General features: G+C 34.6%; 1 protein-coding gene across 18 annotated transcripts in view; it reads right to left on the reverse strand.

Annotated features, from left to right (window-relative positions):
• RBM26 (RNA binding motif protein 26) overlaps positions 1-23,591 on the reverse strand; it is an 86,160-nt gene that overhangs the window by 38,711 nt on the left and 23,858 nt on the right. For 11 of the 18 annotated variants that reach the window (XM_038569850.1, XM_038569849.1, XM_038569841.1 and 8 more), the window contains exons 2-11: positions 17,071-17,189; positions 16,113-16,249; positions 12,953-13,041; positions 12,092-12,309; positions 10,123-10,383; positions 8,814-9,053; positions 8,202-8,372; positions 7,493-7,648; positions 2,078-2,189; positions 801-960 (exon numbers count right to left, since the gene is read on the reverse strand). In XM_038569850.1, the coding sequence (XP_038425778.1) occupies positions 801-960; positions 2,078-2,189; positions 7,493-7,648; positions 8,202-8,372; positions 8,814-9,053; positions 10,123-10,383; positions 12,092-12,309; positions 12,953-13,041; positions 16,113-16,249; positions 17,071-17,189 (1,663 nt within the window). The remainder of the gene's footprint in view (positions 1-800; positions 961-2,077; positions 2,190-7,492; positions 7,649-8,201; positions 8,373-8,813; positions 9,054-10,122; positions 10,384-12,091; positions 12,310-12,952; positions 13,042-16,112; positions 16,250-17,070; positions 17,190-23,591) is intronic. The other 7 variants (XM_038569847.1, XM_038569846.1, XM_038569845.1 and 4 more) reach the window with 3 other exon arrangements.

The following is a 23,591-nucleotide window of genomic DNA, read 5'->3' on the forward strand; positions in this document are numbered from 1 at the left end:
TATGAACTGGTTAAAAAAATTTCAAAATTATTTCAACATTTTCGACATATCATATAATATAAACTCAATACTAAATAACCTCAGAAGTTACATATGTCCAAGACAAAATCTAATTTTAGGTGAAGTTATATACAATTATACTGATATTTAATCTTTAAGGATGTTCAAAAGTGATAGAGGAAAAAGTACATGTTTAAATTAATTAAGGATTACATAGTTTTTGGGCCCCAAAAGTATCTGTTAAGTGCTTCCCAATATATGGGCAGCAAAAACAACCTGACTGAAGCATTGTGCTGTAATGCTTCAGAGAAACTGAGGAAATGAACACTACTATAAGATTAGATTTTTTTTAGTCTGATTATGTAAAGTTTGCTATAATTTTATAACTTCTACTAGGTAGAAAGTATGTAATAATCTGATCAATCAAAACTGCCTTTTGAAAGCAAAAAAACTAAGAAATCACACATCGTTTCAAAAATATAGTTTCATTTCATTTCCAATTTTCCTAATTTAGAATGTCACCAAATTTTCCATATTCTTCTATAAAAGTTTTTTCTCAGGATCCCTGGGTGGCTCAGCGGTTTGGTGCCTGCCTTTGGCCCAAGGCGTGATCCTGGAGTCCCAGGATCAATTCCCACATCAGGCTCCCTGCATGGAGCCTGCTCCTCCCTCTGCCTGTGTCTCTCTCATGAATGAATAAATAAAATCTTTAAAAAAAAAAAAAAAAATTTTTCTCACTACATTAAATTCCCTCCCTAAATAATTAAGCAAAGATGAGATAATTATTTCATAGCTCTTACCTGTAAGTTAACCAAGGTTCCAAATCGACTAAAGTGTTCATTAAGTTTGCTGATATTATTTAATTCTGGAGGAACTTTTCTAAGTTCAAGTTTGGTATTTTCATTTCCAAACTGAACCTTTTTCTGGAAGCCTGGGCTGTTTGTTCTATTAAAATTTGGCCTGTAACAAAGATCAAGCTGATTAATACACTCATTTATAAATCCTGACCCCTATAAAGTACAAATTAATAAAGTTTTACAATTTAAGTTCATTTTTTTTTTCAAAACTAAAACTACTGGTTGATAAAGAAAATTTAAATTTTCTTCCAAAATCTGAAATTTCCAAATTAGTACTATACATATCTTTCATAGAAAGTAACTGAGAAGGGTTCTACGTCATTTAAAGTAACTGAGAAGGGTTCTACGTCATTTATTACACTGCACTTCAAATCCAGGCCTACTTTAGCAGGAAAGGTTCAGTGTCCTCTTTCAGGAAATCTGCGTATATAATTTTTAACGTACCTCTATACAATTTTTGTTGCACTTCTACAAAAGCTAGCTTACTGAAACGTATCCTCTTCTAAAACACCGATTAAAAACAAAGTAGAACCGTCTCAAACACTTTCCAACTTAAAAAAAAAAAAAGTCAGAACTATAAACCATACTTTTGGCACTTGAAAAAAGGACAAAACAGACAGGTTACACTGCTTGCCTTAGATCACAGAATTACAGGTAGAGCCAGAACTAGATATTATCAATTATTAAATGTTAAAGCTCTGACCCTCTCTCTTAACTTGCAAATTTATAAGAGAATCATCACATACACCCCAACATTCCGATTCCTTACCCCTTTCTCTGAAGCCCTTCCCTGACAACTTTAGTGTGTCTATCCAGCCTCCCCTGCTCCCCAAAAGATCACTTTCTAGTTCTTAATAGGACTTGCCACATGCTAAAGCCTCCTCCTAAGCCTGACCCAACTTCCTTCCCTAATAAAGGGCTCATGACCATCCTTTATACAGGTAATTTTCAGTGACATCTCTAAGTGTTTTCTTAGAGGAGGGGTAAGGTAGAAAGAGGAAAAATTGTGTCCTTCACTACCACACCATTTCTATATGAAAATGCCTTCCAAGTACCAACTAACTTAAAAATATTTTAGCAATCAATGTACACAATGAGACTGCCTACAGAACAGAATTATATAAGGCTCATTTTGAAAGAGAATATTCTGCCATAACAATATCCCAATATCCTAAAAATCACTGCACAATAAAATTCCTCAATTTTCCCTGCCAGCTTACTTATCAAACCAGGTCTTCTTTGTAGGAGCTCCAGGCTCCCCGGAACCAATGGTTCTTTTCCTTGATTCTGAATCCACTACTATCCTCATACTGCTTTTATTAGGTGGCTTTTCTATTTGAAAAGAAAAGAAAAGAGAGCACAAATTAATATTTTCTGTTTATCACAGCTACTTCCTTAAATGCATACTGAAAACAAAGTTCTAGCTTTTTTGTCCAAATGTGCATCTTTAGAAGAAATAGAAATAGATGTAGATTCAAATATAATAATCTAAGGGATTTTAACTATTCTGAATTCATTTCATATCTAAAATGTCTAAAGACTTAATAATTCTTACATGTCAAATTAAAATATGACTCTGCAGATTGCTTCTTTTGGGGGCGGGGTGAGGGGTGGTGGCGGCAGTGATAAAATCCGTATCACTGTTTCCATTTGCCATCACCCTCTCCTCACCATAAATAAATAAATGTACAAACAAATAACAAACCATCTTGAGGCTCTGAATTCATAGTTTTGAAATCAAATGAGCAATCTAAATTTAACATTTATTCAAGTTTTAATTTATTCAAAATTTAACATTAATCCAGTGACCTTTAAGAATTGAAAACTTAAAAAAAAAAAAAGAATTGATAAGAGTTGTGATTGAAGTTGCCTATTTAAATACCAACACAATAACACAAAGCATACCTGATTTAAAAAGGTATTTAAGACTGAAAAGCAGTGCAAAAGAGCTATATATATTTGCTACATTCAACATTTTACATTTGCTTAATTGGAATGTGACAAACATAGGTATATTTCACCTGTTTTTCCAAAACGACACTAAAGCTTAAAACACGAAAACCTTAATCCACAACTTTAAAATCCTTTTTTTAAAGATAGATAAATAGATTACATATCAAAATAACTTAGGGTGTTTCAGCACAAGCTCTCTCATGGATGGCTACGACTCTGATCTCCACGCAGGAAATCGCATCAATCTCTACCGCAAATGAACTCTGTTCTATGAATCAGTCCTCAATTTCTAACTTGTTGGTTTTCTCTGGCCATCTGGGTCTGGTAATCCTACAAGTTTCTGAAAACTAACTACAGTACATACAAGGTACAAATTATCTTCATATCAAATGTACTTTTTAAATCTTTCTTAAGCATTTCTGTTAACAAAACTACTGTGTGATTTCTGACATTGCCCACATCCTTTCAATTCAGCTTGCATTTATTTCCTCTTATTCTCGCTGAGACAACCTTGGTACAAACTTGCATTACTGTTCACCTAGTCTACTGTATTAACTGGATTTCTGCTTCTGGTCTCCTTCCAGCAACTTTCCCTATATAAAGAACTAGCAAAATCCGTGCCCCAGAGCTCTACTGCTTTCCTTCATCTTCAACCTCTTCCTCTAAACTAGCACTTCCTATCTACATTGAAGCAAGCTCAAATTACCCCGTTTCTAATAGAAACCTCATAAAACTACTTCCCCTCCAGCTACAGCTCTCTCTCCGCCTCACAGCTATTTCCTAAGAGATGTCTACACTTGCTAACTTGCTTCCCCAACACTCATTCAACTTCTCTTCCAAAAATTGGCAGCTGCTGTCATTACTGCACTTAACTTGCTCTTCCTAAATTTGCTGATGCCCTAACTTGTTGCTTAACCTTATAAATACATCTCAGTCCTTCTCTTACTTGACCTCTTGAGGATTAAATGCTTTCTCTCCTATCTCCTCTTGATTTTCAGGACTCCCCACTCCCGGCTTTTGTTTCTGCCTCTTTTATTTCGTTTTCTCAGTGCCCTATGTAAGCTCCCCCTTCTCTGCCCACTGCTTCAAATACTGTCATTCTCCAAGTTACTTACTTGGACTTTCCAGTCTTGCTCTACACAATTACCCTAAGACATCTATCACTGTGGCTTCATTCAACATTTTTGGTGATTCTCAAAGGGAAGGAGAGTGGATCAGAAACACATTAAAAGGGCTTTCAAAACCTGTCAGGCTTGCAGATTTGGACATGCCTCTTTCCATCTCCCTGTACCTCCCACAAATACAAATGACACAGAAGATTAAGAACCACTGTTCTACATGCTTATGATTAGAAATCTGTATTTTCTAAGCCAACTGTCTCTTAAAGACCTGACTTCCAGATCCTATTTCTGAATGGACATTTCTCTTCAAATGCCCCAGGACACAACAAATTAAACACTTCTCAAACTAAATTCATTTTCTTACCAAACCTGTTCTTCCTCTCAAATGATGATATTATCAGCTGCCCAGTCATCCAGAACAGAAACCTGGTATCTTTAATTTCATTCTCTCCATTTCACCCATTCTAAGTCCCACAATCCAATAATGTCGTCAATTCTTTCTATTCATTTTAAATCTTTCAATTCCCATTGTTAGTACACATGATCATCTCTTTTTCTAGAATTCTTCAAATGCCCTTAAATGGTCTCTCACCTCCCTCCACTTATCTTCTCCCTCTGTTTCAGTCATAAAAGTTCTTTCAGTTACTCAAAAGTATTATGGAATGTAAGTGCTTCATCTACCTCCTTTTTCTGGCTAACTCTGACTTATCCTATATTTCCATAGCAAAACAAGTAGAAATATCCAGTCTCTAACACCGGTGATGTTCAGAGTGCAAGTTGGCAGTTTCTTTGCCCAATTGGTATCCTCACAGGATCAATTCTGCAATAGAATTTGTGGCCTTACTCCTGCCTCCCATGGCTGGTTCACTGGTTTTCTTGAAGCTTTTGAGCTATCAAATATCCTTTTTAACTTTACAAGTTCTTTATCTGAAGGTTCACTAAGAAAGGCAGTGATATGTTTTTCCTCCAGTCATTGTAATGTGTTTTTTCCAACTCATCTATATCCTCTCACTCAGATTCTTTGTTATTTATTTAAAGAATGTTAAAAACAGAAGCAAATTCCCCTTGGTATATAATTAGCGAATGTGTCTATTAACAATATATACTGAGTCCTCCCTCCCCCCAGTGTCCTTTATTTTTTATTTATTTTTTTTTCCCCAGTGTCCTTTTAATGAATTGTTTTTAATGCTTAAAATTTTCAGCACTGGTTTTGTTGACAATAAATGGAAAACCACTTAGTCCTTATTCCTACCTATATCCAATCAAGGAACATCTATCAAATTCCCTACCTCTTTAGAAATCTGGAAAGAACAACTCTCATTTGGTTGCTCTTATTAATTCTAAGGTATCAATGGGCCTAAATTTTTTCATTTGTTTAATAATGATAATTCCCCATCAAGTTTAAATTACAAAACATAATAATATAATTATCACATAAGTCTATGACAAATTTAAATTAAGGCCATCATCTACAGACTATAAGAAATGTATACTAATTATAAAATAAATAATATTAAAAGCTTTTAATTATGTATCTATCACCATTCAGGACAAATAAGTTTCAAAACAAATGGGCAAAAAGATGAAAACATTTTGGGGGGAGGAAGAATGAAAAAAGAGAAGAAAATAGAAGTATAGGTATTACTCAATTTAAATAGGTTGCTAAATCAGTTCTGTGGTAATAAAAACAATGTCAGTAGTGGAGAATATATTCCTAGGCAGGCCACAAAAATACTATATAATGTATATGAAGTACTAAAATAATCATTATATACAATGATTCTATTGGAAAAGGCATTCAAATTTCTAACCATACATACTAGACATTTCTCGCTCAATAGGCCCACTTCCTCTAACTTGTAACTACACATATATGGAGGTGAAATTACCATAACCGCAACTTCTATATGGTAAGATTTATATGCAAGGAGTATAATCCCTCTTCCTTTTCATGATCATCAACAAAAAAGTTTGCCAGGCATTGGAATGAGCTAATAAATACTAATCTGTAGCAGCATTTATTTTTCCACTCCTAAGCAGCAAGGTAAGAAAGAGATGACTTCATATGGGAAGTTCCAGTAAAAGCAAATAGTATTGGTATGATGAAAAGAAAGGTGCTAAGTAGTGACCCAAAGAAGGGGTTTTCTCTGAACTAGTCAGGAGAGACTTGGGAGATAAAGAGCCACAATCTTAAGGGGCTTACAATTTTCATTTATAAGCAATCTTATATCCCGTACATAAAACCGTTAAAAAAATCTTTTTCTTCTGCTGTCATTAATGATAGCTATTAGAATTCCTCAATGAGAATTTAAGGTGAAGGAAAGGTAGCATCCACATGAAATGCTTTCCTTTGATCTCAGACGATATAAATTAAGTTGGGTATAAATTACAATGTTCCTCACATCCCTATTACAAAAAGTTCTCTGAACACTCAAGTTAGATGCAGAATTTAATAATTTCAATGAACAAATTAAAAAAAAATGAAAAGTGTAAGTAATCACAAATTCACTAAACCATATTAGGTACTGACTTATTTAACAAGTTAGGACTCTTATTAATGACTGATGAGGCGTAACTTTTTTTTTGACTAGGAAAAAAAGACAACAAGGCAAGACTATGAAGAAAATGGGATTTATTTATTTATTATTATTACTTTTGAAAATGGGATTTAAAAGTTAGCTGAAGTAGTTAGGGAAAAAAATATATTTTATTGGCCTACATAATATTTTCCATTATGGCTGATAATCCCTCACCTCCTGATACATGTAGCAAATGTTCCCTCTTTCAAATTAATCTGAACTCTCCCTCCTCTGAACCTTCATATCAGTTTGCACCTCCAGTACAGCAGTTTTGTTGCCCCAGCTTTTAAGTTTATCGTCTAAACTCTTATTTAGAAATTTTATTAAAAAGCTTGTCTCCTCTAAGAAAATTTTAAAAACTAAGAAGTCACTTCCTAAAAACAGAATTCCTTTTCCTTAAAATATTATAAGCAAACCAGTATCAAATTCTTACATGTAAAATACATATCAAGCACAAGTTTGTAAGACTAATTTCATTATCCAATGTAAAAAAAAAAAATCTATCTTTGGGAATTAAAGCCAGTTTCAATTAAGACTGCAAATGATAGGGGTACCTGGGTGGCACTCTTGAGTTTGGCTCAGGTTATGATCTCAGGGTCCTGAGATCAAGCCCTGTGTCATGCTCCTCACTGGGTGTGGAGCCTGCTTAAGATTCTCTCCTCCCCTCTGCCATTCTCCCTCCCAATAAATAAATAAATCTTAAAAAAAAAAAAAAAAAAAAGACTGCAAACAACAGAAAATTCCCCCCAAAAAAGCTAACTTAGAAAATATATACTTTCAGGAAATTTCTTTCCCCCTAGATAATAGGATAAAGTGTCACCAGTGACACAAATAGAGAACCACATATTACCTTTTCTCTTAAGAATCAAAGGATCAGAGGATTACACTTAATCACCATCCCTTACTCAACCCCAATAAGTGCAAGACCATATTATGTTTTGCCACTCTTGATATGAAAATAAGAAAAGATTAATCATAGTACCTCTGGGTGGCAAATCCATATCCCCTGACGTTAGTCCTATCAAGTTAGGCCTCTGTGCGTGCACTCTGTGTCTATACATAGGTCTGGAAGTGTTTGTTATGCTTGGGGCTTCAGGATTGTAGCCATCTGTGTCATATGTATCTGGTAATACAAAAACTGTAATTAAAAAACAATTATAAAACACCACTTGGTAATTTTTTTATATTGATGATAAAAAAATAAATTATATAACATTACTAATACATAGCTAACATACTATATATATTACAAGGAAAATTTAGTTTTATAAAAACAAAAAGGTTAAATAGAAATATAACTTAGTCTTTTAAAAAACATAACTGAGAACTTACATTTAATATACATTCATCATGTCTATATTTTATTCTGTATGATTTAAGTAAGAAAAATAAATGTAATAGAGCTAGTCACTGTCCAAATGTTTTTAAATTCCTATCTAAAACTCTGCTCTAGGCATGTCTGGGTGGCTCGGTGGTTGAGTGTCTGCCTTTGGCTCAGGGAGTAATCCCGGGGTCCCGGGATCAAGTCCTGCATTGGGCTTCCTGCAGGGAGCCTGCTTCTCCCTCTGCCTGTCTCTGTCTCTCTCTCTCTTTGTGTCTCTCATTAATACATAAAATCTTTAAAGAAAGTAAGTATAACTCTGCTCTAAAACTTCACTGCATTATGAATAAAAAGAGGGGCAAAACTGCACCTGCAGTAAAAAGAGAGGGTGGAGCAGGAGGAGGCTGGTGATGAATGCCAGTTGTTACTACAGTAGGAACAGAACTGGTTGCAGAGTTTGGGGGAGCATCCATGCCAGATGGCTGCAAAGGAGGAAGTGGAGGTGGTGGTCCTGTCAAAACCAAAGAATAAGAAATATCATCTGAAAGCAAACAAATAAAATAAGTTACTGTATATCCAAACATGATATTCTCATTAATCAGCAAAATTATAGTATCTATCAACTCTAAGCCCTTACAACTTATTAGTTTTCTAGGGTAAAATATCCTTTTAATGGATTCCAAAACAGGTTTATCTTAAGCTATAAAGGAATACTGAGAGCTGGGATTCATAAGGGATATGCTAAGTCAGGGCCACTCCAAACCACAGTAAACCAGAGGTTTGGCAAAGCCTGCAAGCAAGGGTATATTTTAAATAAGAGTATCTTGCCTTTAGTATCTATGCCTTTAGTATCAATGCCTTTTTTAGCAGGCATATTTAGGATTAGGTATTTTTAACAAAAGCAAATATCAAACTATTAACTTTTAAAAAAGACTATGAATGGACAGATAACAGGTACTGGTGAGCAAATATATTTACTTACCTGTGACAGGTGGTAGGCTGGGTGGCAATGGGCCTGGTGGTGGCACTGGGGGTCTCAGATTCACAGGTGGGGGTGTAAGAATTGGGGGAGGTGGGGGAAGTCCAGGAGGAGGTGGTCCTTCAACAACTGGAGGCTGTGCTGGGAAAGGCAGCATGCCAGGAAGATTCACATCTTCTACAACTACAGGGTCACTTCCGTGGTCAAAAGGGCACATGTCTCCTCTCATACAGAAACCTTTTTCTGTAAGGGAGAATAATTAGAAGTATGGAAAGTGTTGGATATATACATTTTCTGTAAGTTAACAAAGGCAAGAAATTTAAAAATAAGAATATTTTTAAATGTTGGGCGAGTGTAACTAACCATAACACAAGAGTTAATTTCCAGCAATATAAAATCCTTGTGAAGTAGATAATACACCCAACATACGCATTAAAAAATATATCAACAAGGGCACCTGGGTGGCTCAGTCGGTTAAGCGTCTGCCTTTGGCTCAGATCATGACCCCAGAGTACTGGGGCTGAGTCCCACATCTGGCTCCCTGCTCAGCGGGGCAGTCTGCTTCTTCTTCTCCCTCTGCCCTTTCCCCCTACTTGTGCTCACTCTCCCTCTCAAATAAATAAATAAATAAATAAATAAATAAATAAATAAATAAATAAATAAAGTATTTTTTTTAAATAAAGTCTTTAAAAAATAAAAATTTAAAAATGAAAAGTGTATCAAATTAAAATTAGTATACCTAGCTAGCAAGATGATATAAAACTTCTACATTCTTTGTCATTAGAAGCATTTCCTTTAGCATTCCCTTTATTCAAATCTTACTTAAAATTTTCAGAATATTGCAACTACAGCTTTAATACAATTTACAAAACCTTTACAGTAAAACTTTGAGAGGCTTCATTTATAAAATTCTTACAGGTAATATTCACATTTCTAGGTTCTAATTCCATGCCAATAACCATTTTTTTAAACCATTTATTTCTAAAGAAGTGAGTTTTGTCAAGAATGTTTTAGTAGGTGATTACCAGATAACTCAGTAGATACTATTCTTGTTTGGTCAACTCCAAAAATATATTAAGACTTGTGTGTAAATAAGCACTATATTTCAATTGATGTACAATATTCAGTAGTGACTAATGAAGGTTTAAATAATACTGAAGAATTCAAGAGTGCTTAAGACTAATTTACCACCATTTCCAATAGGTTAATTATCTTTCAGTAACTCTGCAACCCAACCTTTACAACTAGATTCTGTAAATTTAGTCAACTGGAAATACTAATTCAGTACTTTATGAAACAATAAAAGACTTACCATCATAGTCTCTACACCGTTTCTTTGGCATTGGTGGTCTTACATAGGAGTTATGGTCCACTTGGTCTTCATGAAATTCAGACCAACTTTCGGTAGTGTTATTACCATGATGAGTAGGAGCAATTACTGTAATAGTGCTGCTCAAAGTAGGTACAGGGTAGTGACCAGATGAAATATTAGGTACTGAAGAGACTGGAGTATAATTGTTTTCCAGTGGATCTGTTCTATCCAGGTCGTACTTAGGTTTTACGAGATCCCTTTCTGCAACAAAATATAAAAAATTTAGAAAACTATATAAAAAAAAAAAAGTCCCAGACCTACATTTTCTCTGTGTTTTGGTTAACATAGAGAAAATGCTCAAATTGTACTCAATCCCTTTCTTTTAAAAACTACTAAATGAATACACAATATTCCAAAATAAACTATTTCTTTGCAATATGACCTAAACTATAAAATCACACAAAATTTGCTATATTTAATGAGCTTTTTTTCCTTGGAGTTGTTTACACAAAAAAGACATTATTTTCTTCAGTGCAATCTTAGTATGTTAAACTTCAGCCCACAAAACAAATATACAATAAAAGTATGTTTTTTTTTCCTGTGATGAACATTTAGTTGTAATCCACCTAAAGATCCCAGCATGACTTTATAAATCAACAGTATATGCTATTAATAGCATTAATAGTGAAAGCTATTTATTAAAGATGGAAATCAGTGAGCCAAGAGGAAAAAGAGCTCATATTAAACACGAACTAAGCCATTAACTGGACTGTGGTCCCAAGGAGAAAGAAAAGGTATTAAGATTAGTTAAGTGAAGCAATATTGCACAAAGGCCTAAAATACCAAGATCACAGAGAGGGGAAACTCAGAGTAACAAAGAAGTATAAAGCTTATACAACAAAGGCCATAAATATTATTTCCCAAAGACTAAAGATGGCTGTAGAATAAAGGCTAAAAGAGTAGCAAAAATCTAAGCTTGGGTAAAGATGTTCCACTTCCAAGTGTTTTAGTTGTTTTATTGCCTACAGCATCTTTCTTTCAATAACGTACACTAGAAGAAAAATTATACACGTTGGAAATGATATGTTCTTGCAAATATACGCATCTGTAATGAGAATTTTAACTGTTTTCTTAATTTTAAAATGTAATGCTTATATAATACATTGAACATATTTATAGTTTAATGAATTTTATCTATGTGCACAGGTAAAATCAATCATAACTAAAAGAATATATATACATAGATACATGATTATCACCCCCCAAAAATATCCTTGCACCCCTGATAATTTTCCCGTAATTCCATCCCAAATGACCACTGATTTGTTTTCTGTCACCACAAATTAGTTTGCATTTTCTAAAATTGTATACACATGTATACTCTTATTGTCTGGCTTATTTCACTCAGTATTAGTATTTTGAAATTCACCCTTTTGTGACATAGATATAAAGTTCTATCCTTTTCTTCCACTGTATGGATGCATCAGTTTAGCCATTCACATGACATTTGGGTTGTTTCTAGTTTTTGGCTATTTCAAAGGAAGGTATGATCATTTGTGTACAGTCTTTGTGTGGAAATACACTTTTGTTTCTCTTCATAAATACTCTGGAGTTGATATGGCTGGGTCATTTGGTATGTCTAAATTTAAATTTAAGTTACTGTGTTTTCCAAAGAGTTCTAGTTTATCTCTATCCTTACCAATACTAGATAAAGTCAGCCTTTTCACTTTCAGTCATTGTAATGAGCGTGCAGTGGTGATTCACTGTCGTTTTAATTTGCATGAAATAAAATTTTTAAAAGAAATTTTTAAAAAAGCATTCACTTGGACCACAAAATACATCAAATGAGAAAAAATGAAAACACCAACAAAAACTAAAACCATCTTTAAAACACTCAAATACAGTTTATTCACAATAGAAGAATACTAATCAGAACATAATATACATATATACAATGTAGATTATTTACCTCGGCTTCGTGTTCTGCTTCTACTTCGCGTCCTGCTTCTATCCCTATCCCTGTCACGAAGCCTCTCTTTACTCCAACTTCGACTCCGACTCCTGCTGTAACTGCGACTTCGGCCTCGTCTTCTATTGTACCGATCTCTATATGAATCTCTTCGAGGAGGGTTTCGGTCATAATCTCTTTTGCGAGAACGATCATCTTTTTTCCTCTCATCACGACTTCTAAAGAAATAAATGATCACTTTTAGGAAAATAATTACATAGATACAGAAAAAAAACCATTAAATGTACAAGTCACTCACATTTGATTCCTGTAACATGATTCTTTATCCCTCCACAAATATAAGAAACTCAAATTGAAAAACTGAACATCTGCTCAAGAATTCTAAAACCCTTTTTAAAGGGAAAAAACTCTGAAAGTCTCAATCCCTAGTCTTATATACCAAGACACCTATACACTTAGCATCCATACATCATGTTTTATAGTACATGTTGTCCCGTACTTCACACTTAAGGCATATATCAATCTACTGTACTCTGCTTTTCAAGCCTTAGTGGGAAAAATAATTTATTCACACTGAAAGGAAACTTCATGCAAAAAGGTTCTCACATTGAGATTTCACTGGAATTTGAAGTTAGAAATAAATACAATAATAATTGTTTGCCAAGCACTATACTAAACCTCCTTTCCAGGACCTAGAAATCTGACACAGATATTCTCGGTAAGAAAATTATTGAGTTATATGTTCCTAGACCAAGAGAAGAGTAGACATATCTTGCCCCTAGATGAATCATAATCAAGTCTAAGCATTCATATAAAAGATACATCCAATATCTGAACACTGAACATGGTTCAATCAATCACCTATTTTCTCTGTATCGGGAACTTGACTGGGGTGGACTATGATTTAGCCTTCTGGAAAACTTCTTCTCTCGCTCTTCCTCCTTTGTTATCTGATATACAAAAAAAATTTTGCATAAGTTTAGTGAATTATTCTTTGCCATGTTACTATTTCCGTGATTTAAATAATATTAAAACACAGATGTGAAATTGCTCTCTTCTAAAGCATTAAAAAAACAAATTTCTCTTCTAATACAATCATTTAATTTAACCACAGAATAAAGGCTTGCTGAAAGTTAAAAGTGAATGCTAAATAGAAACTCAGAAATGTTTATCTTAGATAACAGTGTTGAGAAAACACTTAGGCAAATGTCCTCATTTTAACACTATTAGTAGAAAGTCAATTTTATTTCTTCTTTCAAAATTCCAACATGGATTTGGTCTAGCACCAAACACATTAGGAAATATAGAAGAATGCATTAGAACTAACCAAGTCAGAAAAAGAAACATAAGAGAGAATGATACATAAGGTCAAATAGTTCTCCAGTTTCTCATAGCAGTATGGCAGCTATATATTTCTCTTTTCTAAAAAGGACCTTCATTTGTATTGTATTAATAGAAAGCAGGCCTGGAAAACATTCCCTTTATCAATGCTACTTTACTGAGGCCAGAATTTTTCATGCTATACTGTCTAGAACACTGATTACATAGGATAGTAACAGGTGTTACTAGAAAAAAGATTTAGAGGATAAACCAATACAGGAAGTATTGAACATGTAGCTTCTGTAAATACGGCAAGTCTCCAGATTTTGCATTTTTAATAAGAACTCTAAGACATTTTGACTCAGTGTAAAGGATAACATAACAGTGTCCCAGTTTATTCCAGTTGTTCCAATACCTCTCTGGGATAAGACCCTCTCCTGTCAGAAGTGTCCAATATTGGATGAGAAATTAAATGGAAATCCTATCAACAGGCCAAACTCTGAGGAACACTGCTTTAAAAACCCTTTTTCCCATCTTTTTTTCCTTATAAATACTTTCATTCTCCTCTTGCCACCCATTTCGAACCTCCCCCATTCATAAAAACAGGGTTCAATGCACCTTTTTTCCCTTCTACTTGCTTCAACACACACTCGCAAGTAATTTATGTTGATACATCATCATCTTCCACAGTACATGCTCAACTGGGAACTTTTACTATACCCATGGTATTTTAAATCCAGGTTGTCATCTGACATTTTGACAGTTCTGAAAGATCAGGGATAAATATCCTTCACAATTGGTCAAGAAAACTGTGGAGAAATATTATTATGTCAATAGACGTAAGACTAAGGTTTTACCACTAACTCGTTTTGGGGAAGACTCCTTACTGCTTCTCAAATCAAGGACTACTTAAGATTTTTAAGAATCAAAATATAATTTGCATAGCAGATATCTAGAACCAACCCACCAAACTTCCATTGGCAGGCAAAACTTAAATTATTGGGCAACTCTATGTGGCATTAGCAGTTGCAGCACAATAGCCACTATCTTTTTCTTCCTTATTAACAGAACCCCTCTACTGTTAGATATGAAATATACACAAAATAATTTCTGGTCTTCCCTTGCACCAAGTAGTGAAGGGGTGTTTTATGTGTGTGTCTGTGTAACTATCTACATGCATGTATGTGTAAATATGTTCAAATACAGAAATAGAAATATATTTGAGAATTACTACATAATATTATACATATATTTATATTAATACATATTAAACAAGTATTACTTCCATAATCTGGAAAGAAAGATTATGAGGGGAAAAAAACTCAACCACATCTTCCACCATGCAACAATCTCTCAGTAGTGATAGGAACTGCCATTTATTGAAAATATATTATACGCTATACACTATGCCAAGTGCTTTACAGGTATTATTTTATTATTACTCACAACAACCATATAGTATTTCCATTTCACAGCTGAGTAAACTAAGACTTGGAAAAGTAATGTTTTTTAAGGTCATAAAGTAATGACTGATGAAGCCAAAATTTTAACCAAGATTTATTCGACCTACAGCTAGGCTAACTGCAGAAATCTAACAGCTTAATACCAATTATTTTTGTTTGAATTACAATCTTTAAACATCAAATTGATGATATCTGGATTTTTATGATTATTAAGAATGGTAAATAAAAAGTAATAAAGTTATAAAAGGTAAATTCTTCAAATCTCCTAAAATGGGGTACCTGGGTGGCTAAGTTGATTAAGCATCTGCCTTCAGCTCAGGTCATGATCCCAGGGTCCTAGGATCAAGCCCCATAGGGGGCTCTCTGCTCCTCGGGGAGCCTGCTTCTCCCTTTCCCTCTGCCTGCTGCTCCTCCTGCTTGTGTTCTCTCTCTCTCTTCCTACCCCACCCCTGCCCCAACAAATAAATAAATAAAATCCTAAAATTAAAAAAAAAATCTCTTAAAGGATGAAGTCATGCCCGCTGCTCTGTGAAGGTCCTTTTACATGACCACCTTACAAATAGTCCCCTACAAAATGTATACAGGACAGAAGCAGATAGATCTAATGTCAATCTAATTATTTTCAGAAAACATAGATAATCCAAGTCCATATTTGTAAGATACTATGCAGAAAAGAGTTGAAAAGCAAGCTTGACACTGTTATCCTTAGAAAGGCATTATAAGGTAGTCCCTTGACTGGTGTCTGCGAACTTTGATTTCTGGAGGGTTCCCATCATTCCCAGATAATAATAGCTCACTTTATACCTGACTGTGTCAACGATATGGTTTTATGTCAACCACATGCTTTCCTCTGGGAGTCTGGAATTTTGGTACAGAGTAGACAGCAGATGCATCTGTGACCAGCCCAAAATAAAAACCTCACACACTGAGTTTCTAATGAGTTTCCCTAGTTCAAATGCGTTAAACCTACTTGTTAAGTGCATCCTGTATGACTCCACTGGGAGAAGGCTCTGGAAGCTCACATCTGTTTTCCCCCAGACTTCAAAATACCTACTTTTTCTCTTTGCTGATTTTGCTGTAAGAAGTCATAGCCATGAGTATGACTCTGTGCTAACTCCTATGATTGCTCCCAGGGATGGTCCTGAGGATTCTTGACACAAATCAGAAAGTTGAACTAGGTTTAATTATTCCTTATATGTTTTTAAAGAACAGCTAAGGTTTAACACACAAACCCTTACCTCCTCTTTTTTTATATCTTTTTCTTGGTGCTGAAAAAATTCTACCTTTAAGCTTCCCGATGATGGCTGCTCTGGAGGAGGTAGATAACTCTTTGTATTCACAGCATCAAAAAGTTTTTCCACAAATATCTGGGTCTCTAAAAAGAAAACCAAAAAACCACAGATTAAAGATATTTGCTAAGAAGTGAATTCTCCCCCTCTACACATCAGAATTCAAGATGATGAAATATACACTGACTTTCATAACTAGGAATTATACTAAGATCAACAGCTTCCTAACTAGTGTGCCATGACACAGATCTATGGTAATACTAATCCACTCAATTTTAGCATAGCGGAACTAGGGTGGTCAGAGTTTCTCAGCCAGTCGCCTCCAGCCAGGACTAGTCTCCACGTACCCTGTGCCCTGAGTGCCAAACATAATTATCATTATCCAGATGGTGGCAAAGTGAAAAAATTTTAAAGCACTATCTAGGCATCATTACAAATAGTTTCTTAAGCAGTACTATCTTTAAAGAAACAAGTATTCATTTACTTAATCTTTTAAGGAAAAAATATCAGCATGCTTTAAGAAAGAGAATAAAGATACTAATTTAAAAAAGGTGTCCATTATAAATAAGCTATAGCTATAATGAGTAATAATACTGTTTGTTCAACTTTGTTACAATTAGAGTCTGTTCTCTTATTGAGTTCCTTTATTATGGAAAATCTTGCTTTAAAGGATTTATTAAAATGTGTGGGAAATATCAGAAAGGGAGACAGAATGTAAAGACTGCTAACTCTGGGAAACAAACTAGGGGTGGTAGAAGGGGAGGAGGGCGGGGGGTGGGAGTGAATGGGTGACGGGCACTGGGGGTTATTCTGTATGTTAGTAAATTGAACACCAATAAAATATAAATTAAAAAAAAAATAAAGGATTTATTAAAATCAGCTATTATTTTTAAACCAAAGATTTTACCTTTTTGAAGAAATACATCCAGCTGATCAATACATAATGCCTTTAACTCTTTCTCACTTTTGTCTTTCTTTACCAAAGCAAGAACATATTTTGCTAGGGCTGATGGATCTGCATCACAACTGAAGAAAAAAAAGCAACGTTGAAGGAAATTTAGTCATAAACAATTACACATTTTAAAAATTCTAGTTACAAACTGAATTAGTTTGTATGATAAATCGTTGAGTTAATATATGTAAAAAGCACCAACCCCAATGGAAGGGAATGAAGAAATATAAGTTCTCCCTTATAGTAATATATTTTACACGATATACATAGCCATTATTCTGTATCCCTCCACATACGTACTAATACATGTATTAAAAACTCAGTAGGATTTATTATTAAAAAGAGAAGTTATAATGAAGTAAAAACAGTACCAATGTATCAAAAACTACTATTAGTATGGAACCAATAAAAATACAAAAAGTGCCCTCCCCTTCCCAGTATCCCAAGAACTAAATAGCTAGAAAATCAGACAGAGAAGGCAATAAAGGAAAACCTGAAAACATACTAAAGACATATTACTTTAACAACAGAAAAGAAAGTTTAGAAATAAACCCAAATATATGAATTTTTATTTTGTAAAGGTGGCATCCAAGTCAATGAGTGAGATGAACTACACAATAGTATTGAGACAAGCTGGTAGTTACCTATTTAAAAACTAAGTTGGTTCCATACTGATTCCATACACAACAAATCAAAAACCGAAAAACATGAAAACACTAAATATTAGGAAAAAACAAGAAAGTTATTTTATAACTCTAGAGTATTGAAAACTTTCTCAGTTATGACAGAAATCTATATTACAAGAGTAATTTGATTATACAAAAAAAAAAAAAGCCAAAACTTTAGAATGTAGAGTCAAAAGACAAATGAAAAAAAGCTCAGAGTTCAACTCATTCAAGAAGGTGAATTCTCCTAATATGTAGTTTCTATCAATCAGTAAGATCAAACCATAAGAGAAAAAAGACTAAGAATATGAATAGATGCTAAAAAAAAAAAAAAAAGTAAGTCTAACTATGAGTAAAAATATACCCTCATCCATAAGAATAATTCAAATAAGCTGGACTGAAATACCACTTTTTGGCTATAACGCTGGCAAAATCTAAAGATATGAAAATATGTTTTGAAGAGAAGACTATAGGGATACAAGCAGTTTTTAAACACTGTGGATGCTGTGAGAAGACTGGTAGCCCCTCCAGTATGGTAGCATAAAATCACAACTGCAACTGACGTAGCAATTCTACTCTGAAGTTACTTTACAGACATATTGACATATTCAAAGTGACACGTACACAAGTCACTCACTGTCACACTGATTGCAAAATAAAAAATGCGCACATGCCCATTTACAGAGGACTGGAAAAAAATTATCCTAACCTACACACAAGGGAATGAGATACAGCAAAAAGATGCAAAAAAGAACAAGGAAGTTTTCCTATCACAGATAAATTTTCCTTATCAATTTGTTATATTTAAAAAGCAAGGTAGAGAAAACTGAGTATTCATGTTATCATTTATGTGGGGTATATTTGGATTGGCTTATGTTTGAATAATAAATATGTGGAAGATAAATTAACTATGAGAACTGAGGTTTTTGGATAGGAGGAGGTAGTGGGGACTAAGTAAAGGAGGAACAGAGCAAGGGAAGAAAGTTTTTGATGCTTGAGCCATACCTATCCTAACAAAAAGCCAAGTAACTATTTTTCAACTAAGCTAAAATTATTACCCATTTAATTAATGATCACTTTACAAGTTAGGTTAAATAAGAGCAAAATAGCAATAGCCAAGCACTAACATCTACTAAACATCCAGTTTGTGCCATGAACTGTACATACTATATTTAGCTCTATTCTGTAACAATTCTAGAAAAGTACAGCAGTAACCTATGTCACTGAATCAAAAAATACATCTTGAAAAAGACAATGAACAGCTTTGACTGCACAGTAGAAACATTTACAGAAAAACCTGACTCAAGTGAATCAACAAGCCTAATTCAACCATTTATGTTTTTGCTTTGTTGTTTTATAAAGGCTAATACAGTGTCAGAATTGACAATTACTCTATTAAGAAACTAGTATAGCATTTATTTTATGCTCTGAGACTTCCTAGTCTATATCACTGTGGTAATTAAGCATGGCTTCCAACTCTTCACTCCTCCCTTTAGAAAGTAGAGCCGGATTGCTCACCTTTGAGAGTAGGTTCAATTTAGGGACTTGCTTCTAAACACACAGAATGGCAGAAGTGATGGTATCTACCTTCTGAGACTAGGACATACAAAGTATTGTCGCATCATTCTTACTCTTTCTGGGATCACTTCTTCTAGAGAAAACAGCTACTATATTTATTCCAAGAATGCTCAAGCAGCCAATGGAGAGCAACATGTGGCAATGAAATGAGGGCTCCAGTCAACAATCAAAGAATTGAAGTATCTTGCCAAAAGCCACATGTGAGTGAGTTTAGAAGCAGATTCTACAGTCCCCATAGAACACTGAGAAGACTGCAGAACTGATCTACAGCTTAACTGCAAACTCATGATTCTGAGCCAGAAATACTCAGTTAACCTGCTTCCAGAATCCTGATACAGGAATGATAAATTGTAATGAGGTGATAAATGTCTGCTGTGTTACTAAGTTGCAGGCTAATTTGTTAGTAATCATAAATCAACTTTTCTCACAGATTTCCATTTATTCACAAAGACTTGAAATAGGCTACTACTTAAAAAGAAGCAAGAAAGAATTCATTTCAATGGTACATGAAAGATTCTTTAAGACTTTTTCAATATTCAATATAGAAATTTACTTCAATATTCAATATAGAAATGTACTTCAATATACTTAAACCAACACTTAAGGGTAGCCCTGGTGGCTCAGCGGTTTAGTGCCTGCCTCTGGCCCAGGGCGTGATCCTGGAGTCCCGGGATCGATTCCCACGTCGGGCTCCCGGCATGGAGCCCGCTTCTCCCTCCACCTGTGTCTCTGCCTCTCTCTCTCTCTCTCTCTCTCTCTGTGTCTCTCATGAATAAATAAATAAAATCTTTAAATACACACACACACACACACTTCAAAAATAAGACAGGGACGCCTGGGTGGCTCAGTGGTTGAGCGTCTGCGTTCTGCTCAGGGCATGCTTCCAGGGGATCAGGGATCAAGTCCCGCATAAGGCTCCCTGGGAGAAGCCTGTTTCTCCCTCTGCTTATGTCTCTGCTTCTGTCTTTCGTGAATAAATAAATAAAATCTTAAAAAAAGGCAATTTAAAAATACAGACAAGACAGTTTATAATTTTTTCATGTTTTATCATAATGAGCATAGAAATACTTAGATCTGTGATGAAATAAGCCCAAAGAAATGGGACAAATATAATCTCATGATGTATCTATGGATACATAGTTAGCCAGCAATTCAGTAATACTGCACAAGAGACCATGAAACAATGTCTATTCATGTTAGATAACCTGAATAAGCACTAAACAACTAGACATCAAGCTAAACATAATTTATTGAAAATCACTGTGATACATAATACTACCACTGTGTTGTACTGTTTTATTGCAACTGCTGTTAATAAATCCAGTCCCCACACGGAGTCCAAATGCTGTAATTCAACATTGGTCTTATTGTTGTGGTGAATTTTCAACTTAATATCGGCCTTTCTAATGACTTAACTGTGACTTTACATTTCTCTTAACACCAAATCTATCCCACTACTCAGCCACTCCATTACTTTTCTAAATAGGACACTTTAAATCAATTAAAATTTTCTCAGTGAAAAATGTAGAAAAAGACCTTTGTGATTGCTGTAATTATTATAGTTTATAGACTACAGGTTTATTTTATCTTATTTATTTACGAGAGTGAGCAAGAGAGAGAGAAAGGGAGAGAGAGAGAGTATGAGCAGGGGGAGAGGGAGAAGGAGGTTCCCCATTGAGCAGGGAGCCCAATAAGGGACTCCACCCCAGGACAGTGGGATCATGACCTGAGCCAAAGGCAGATGCTTAACCAACTGAGCCACCCAGGAGCCCTAGACTACAGTTTTATAAAATAGCAATCATTCCTGAACAATCACTGCTCAACATCTTCCATAGGAAGCTACTGAACTGAATAAAAAACCAATAAAATCACAACCACAGCAAATCAACTACCATACACAAAAATTCTAAATGCTGAAATAGTCTGAAAAAGCAAATTACTTTTTGGTATATGTTAAATTGCAGATTATCTAGTAGAAGCAAGGTTTAGAATTTCACATTTAATGGCAAAAATGGGTAAATTTACATTTGAGAAGCAATTTTTCATAGATCCTATAAGAAGTCATTTCATATTTAATATTTTTGAAAAAATGTACTTGTAAATTACAACTGAGTAAAAGAATATCTGAACTACAGAGGTGCAATAATATGCTTCAATGTTATGAATCAAGGAGAAAGGACAAAATATTTGTTCTCTTTTCTATGTTTTAACCAAAAGTGCCAATGCTACTTCTTCTGAACACCCAGCAACAACCTGCTATGCAAGATTAATGCAGTAAAAATGTTTAAGTTACCTAATCAAAAGAAAACCATATTAAGATAGTAAGGATTATTTTTCTAAAGTCTCCATGACAAGCAAAACTGTTCCTGCAGTAGTTTACAGCACCCGTTGCCACTGCTGATGATAGGTTTGCAAGTCTGAATGAATAGATCTTGTCAGAGCTAGACTCTACCCTATGCAACGTTACTAGCATTCTAGAAACAGTGAAAGAAAAGTGGGACTGCAATCTTTCAGGTCAGACAGAGAGAGAAAAAAAGAACAGATTTTGAAAATGTTTAAGTATAAAGAACACTGAGTGACAGACTTCATCTCTATTTTAGCAAACAGGCTGAACTCCCACTGATTCTATATTCCTTAAGTACTTCTCAATCCAGCAAGTACAAAAATCTGCCAAAAAGCATCAAACTAACCACAGAGTGCTCCAACTCCAATTACCTTTGTGTCTGTGTGTGTGTGTGTGTGTGTGTGTGTGTGTGTGTGTGTTGGGGGGCTTAAGAGGGTTGGGTGGGCAAAGCACAATGAAAACAAACTACAAAATAAGGCAGGCATGAAACAACTTGCCAATATCATTTGTGAAAGGTGGGGTGGAGAAGGAGCAACTAAGTATTTTAGTTTATAAGTCAAATGAGATAAAGTGTGAAATGGTTGGGGGAAAACTTAAATCATAAAGATGCAATAAAATAAAAAATATTAAGTACTAGAGAGAAAATAGTAATTCCTATGCAGTAAGGAGAGCCACTGCTTTCACTTTTAGGTGTCACTATTTACAAATACATTAGGCAAACTCAGATTCCTGGAAAATGACCAGAGTAGTAAATGCGTATCATTATCAGACAGCTTACTAGGAATTATCAGCCTGGAAAGCTAAAATGTCAGAGAGAAAACTGGTAGGCTTTCAAATAATTGAAAAGCTATCACAAGAAATATTACATTTATTCAATACATCCTCCATGGGATATAATTAGTACCAGTAAGTGGAAGCAACAGATTTTGGCTTAAAATAAGACATGAACTCTTTTAATAAACAAAGGCCTCCCAAAGGCAGAATAAACTGCCTGAAAGAAAGTTTTCCACCATTAGAATGTTTTCAAGCATAGGCTGAACAGCCCCTGGCAGATTAAACACTGGATTGTAGAGTAAATCCTTCACAAACCTGAATGAATATAATACTTCGGTTTAATTCTGTTCATGGCACACTGTGCAGATACATGAAACACAAGATAATACGGTATTCTTTTCAATTAACTTATAAATATTAGTAATAAATTTAAGTTAGCTGGCACTACAGATAAAATATATACTATATAAGAGAGTTTTATCAAAAACATACCAAAATCCAAAAAGAGAACTTCTTTTTTTTTTTTTCCAAAAAGAGAACTTCTTAAACACATGTATAACCTCTGGGCCTAACACAGTACCTAAGAGAGAACACTAAGACAGAGACAAGATACGCAAATCTCAACGGGTCAACAGCTAACTTTTACAGGAACCCTTTAGTTTTCATCTTCATGAAGTACTGAGAATAAAATAGTTGATTATTTTCCAAGTATCACAATCATCTTTCAAAAATATTTAATGAGCACCTATTATGTAAGGCCCTCTTCTAGATCCTGAGTATGCAACTTTGAAAAAAGTAAGTTCTCACAGAATTTGCACGGCGGCTATAGGAAGGAGACACAATACATACATAGATACACACAACATATTGTCATGTAGACAAGTGCTCTGAAGAAAAATAATGTAAAGTATGGAGATACAATATAGAGTAAAAGGAATGAAGGGAAGGAAGGAGGAAAAAACAGGAAAGGAATAAATGAATATATATAAGATCATCAGAGAAGAACTCTGATAAAGTGACATTTAAACAGGGACCAGAATTGAAACAGGGATCAAAATGGAATACAAGCAAGCTTTGGGCTATCTGTAAAAAGGACAGCCCAGGCCGATGGAACC

Source organism: Canis lupus, chromosome 22, assembly GCF_011100685.1.
Source record: "Canis lupus familiaris isolate Mischka breed German Shepherd chromosome 22, alternate assembly UU_Cfam_GSD_1.0, whole genome shotgun sequence".
Classification (NCBI taxonomy): Eukaryota; Metazoa; Chordata; class Mammalia; order Carnivora; family Canidae; genus Canis; species Canis lupus.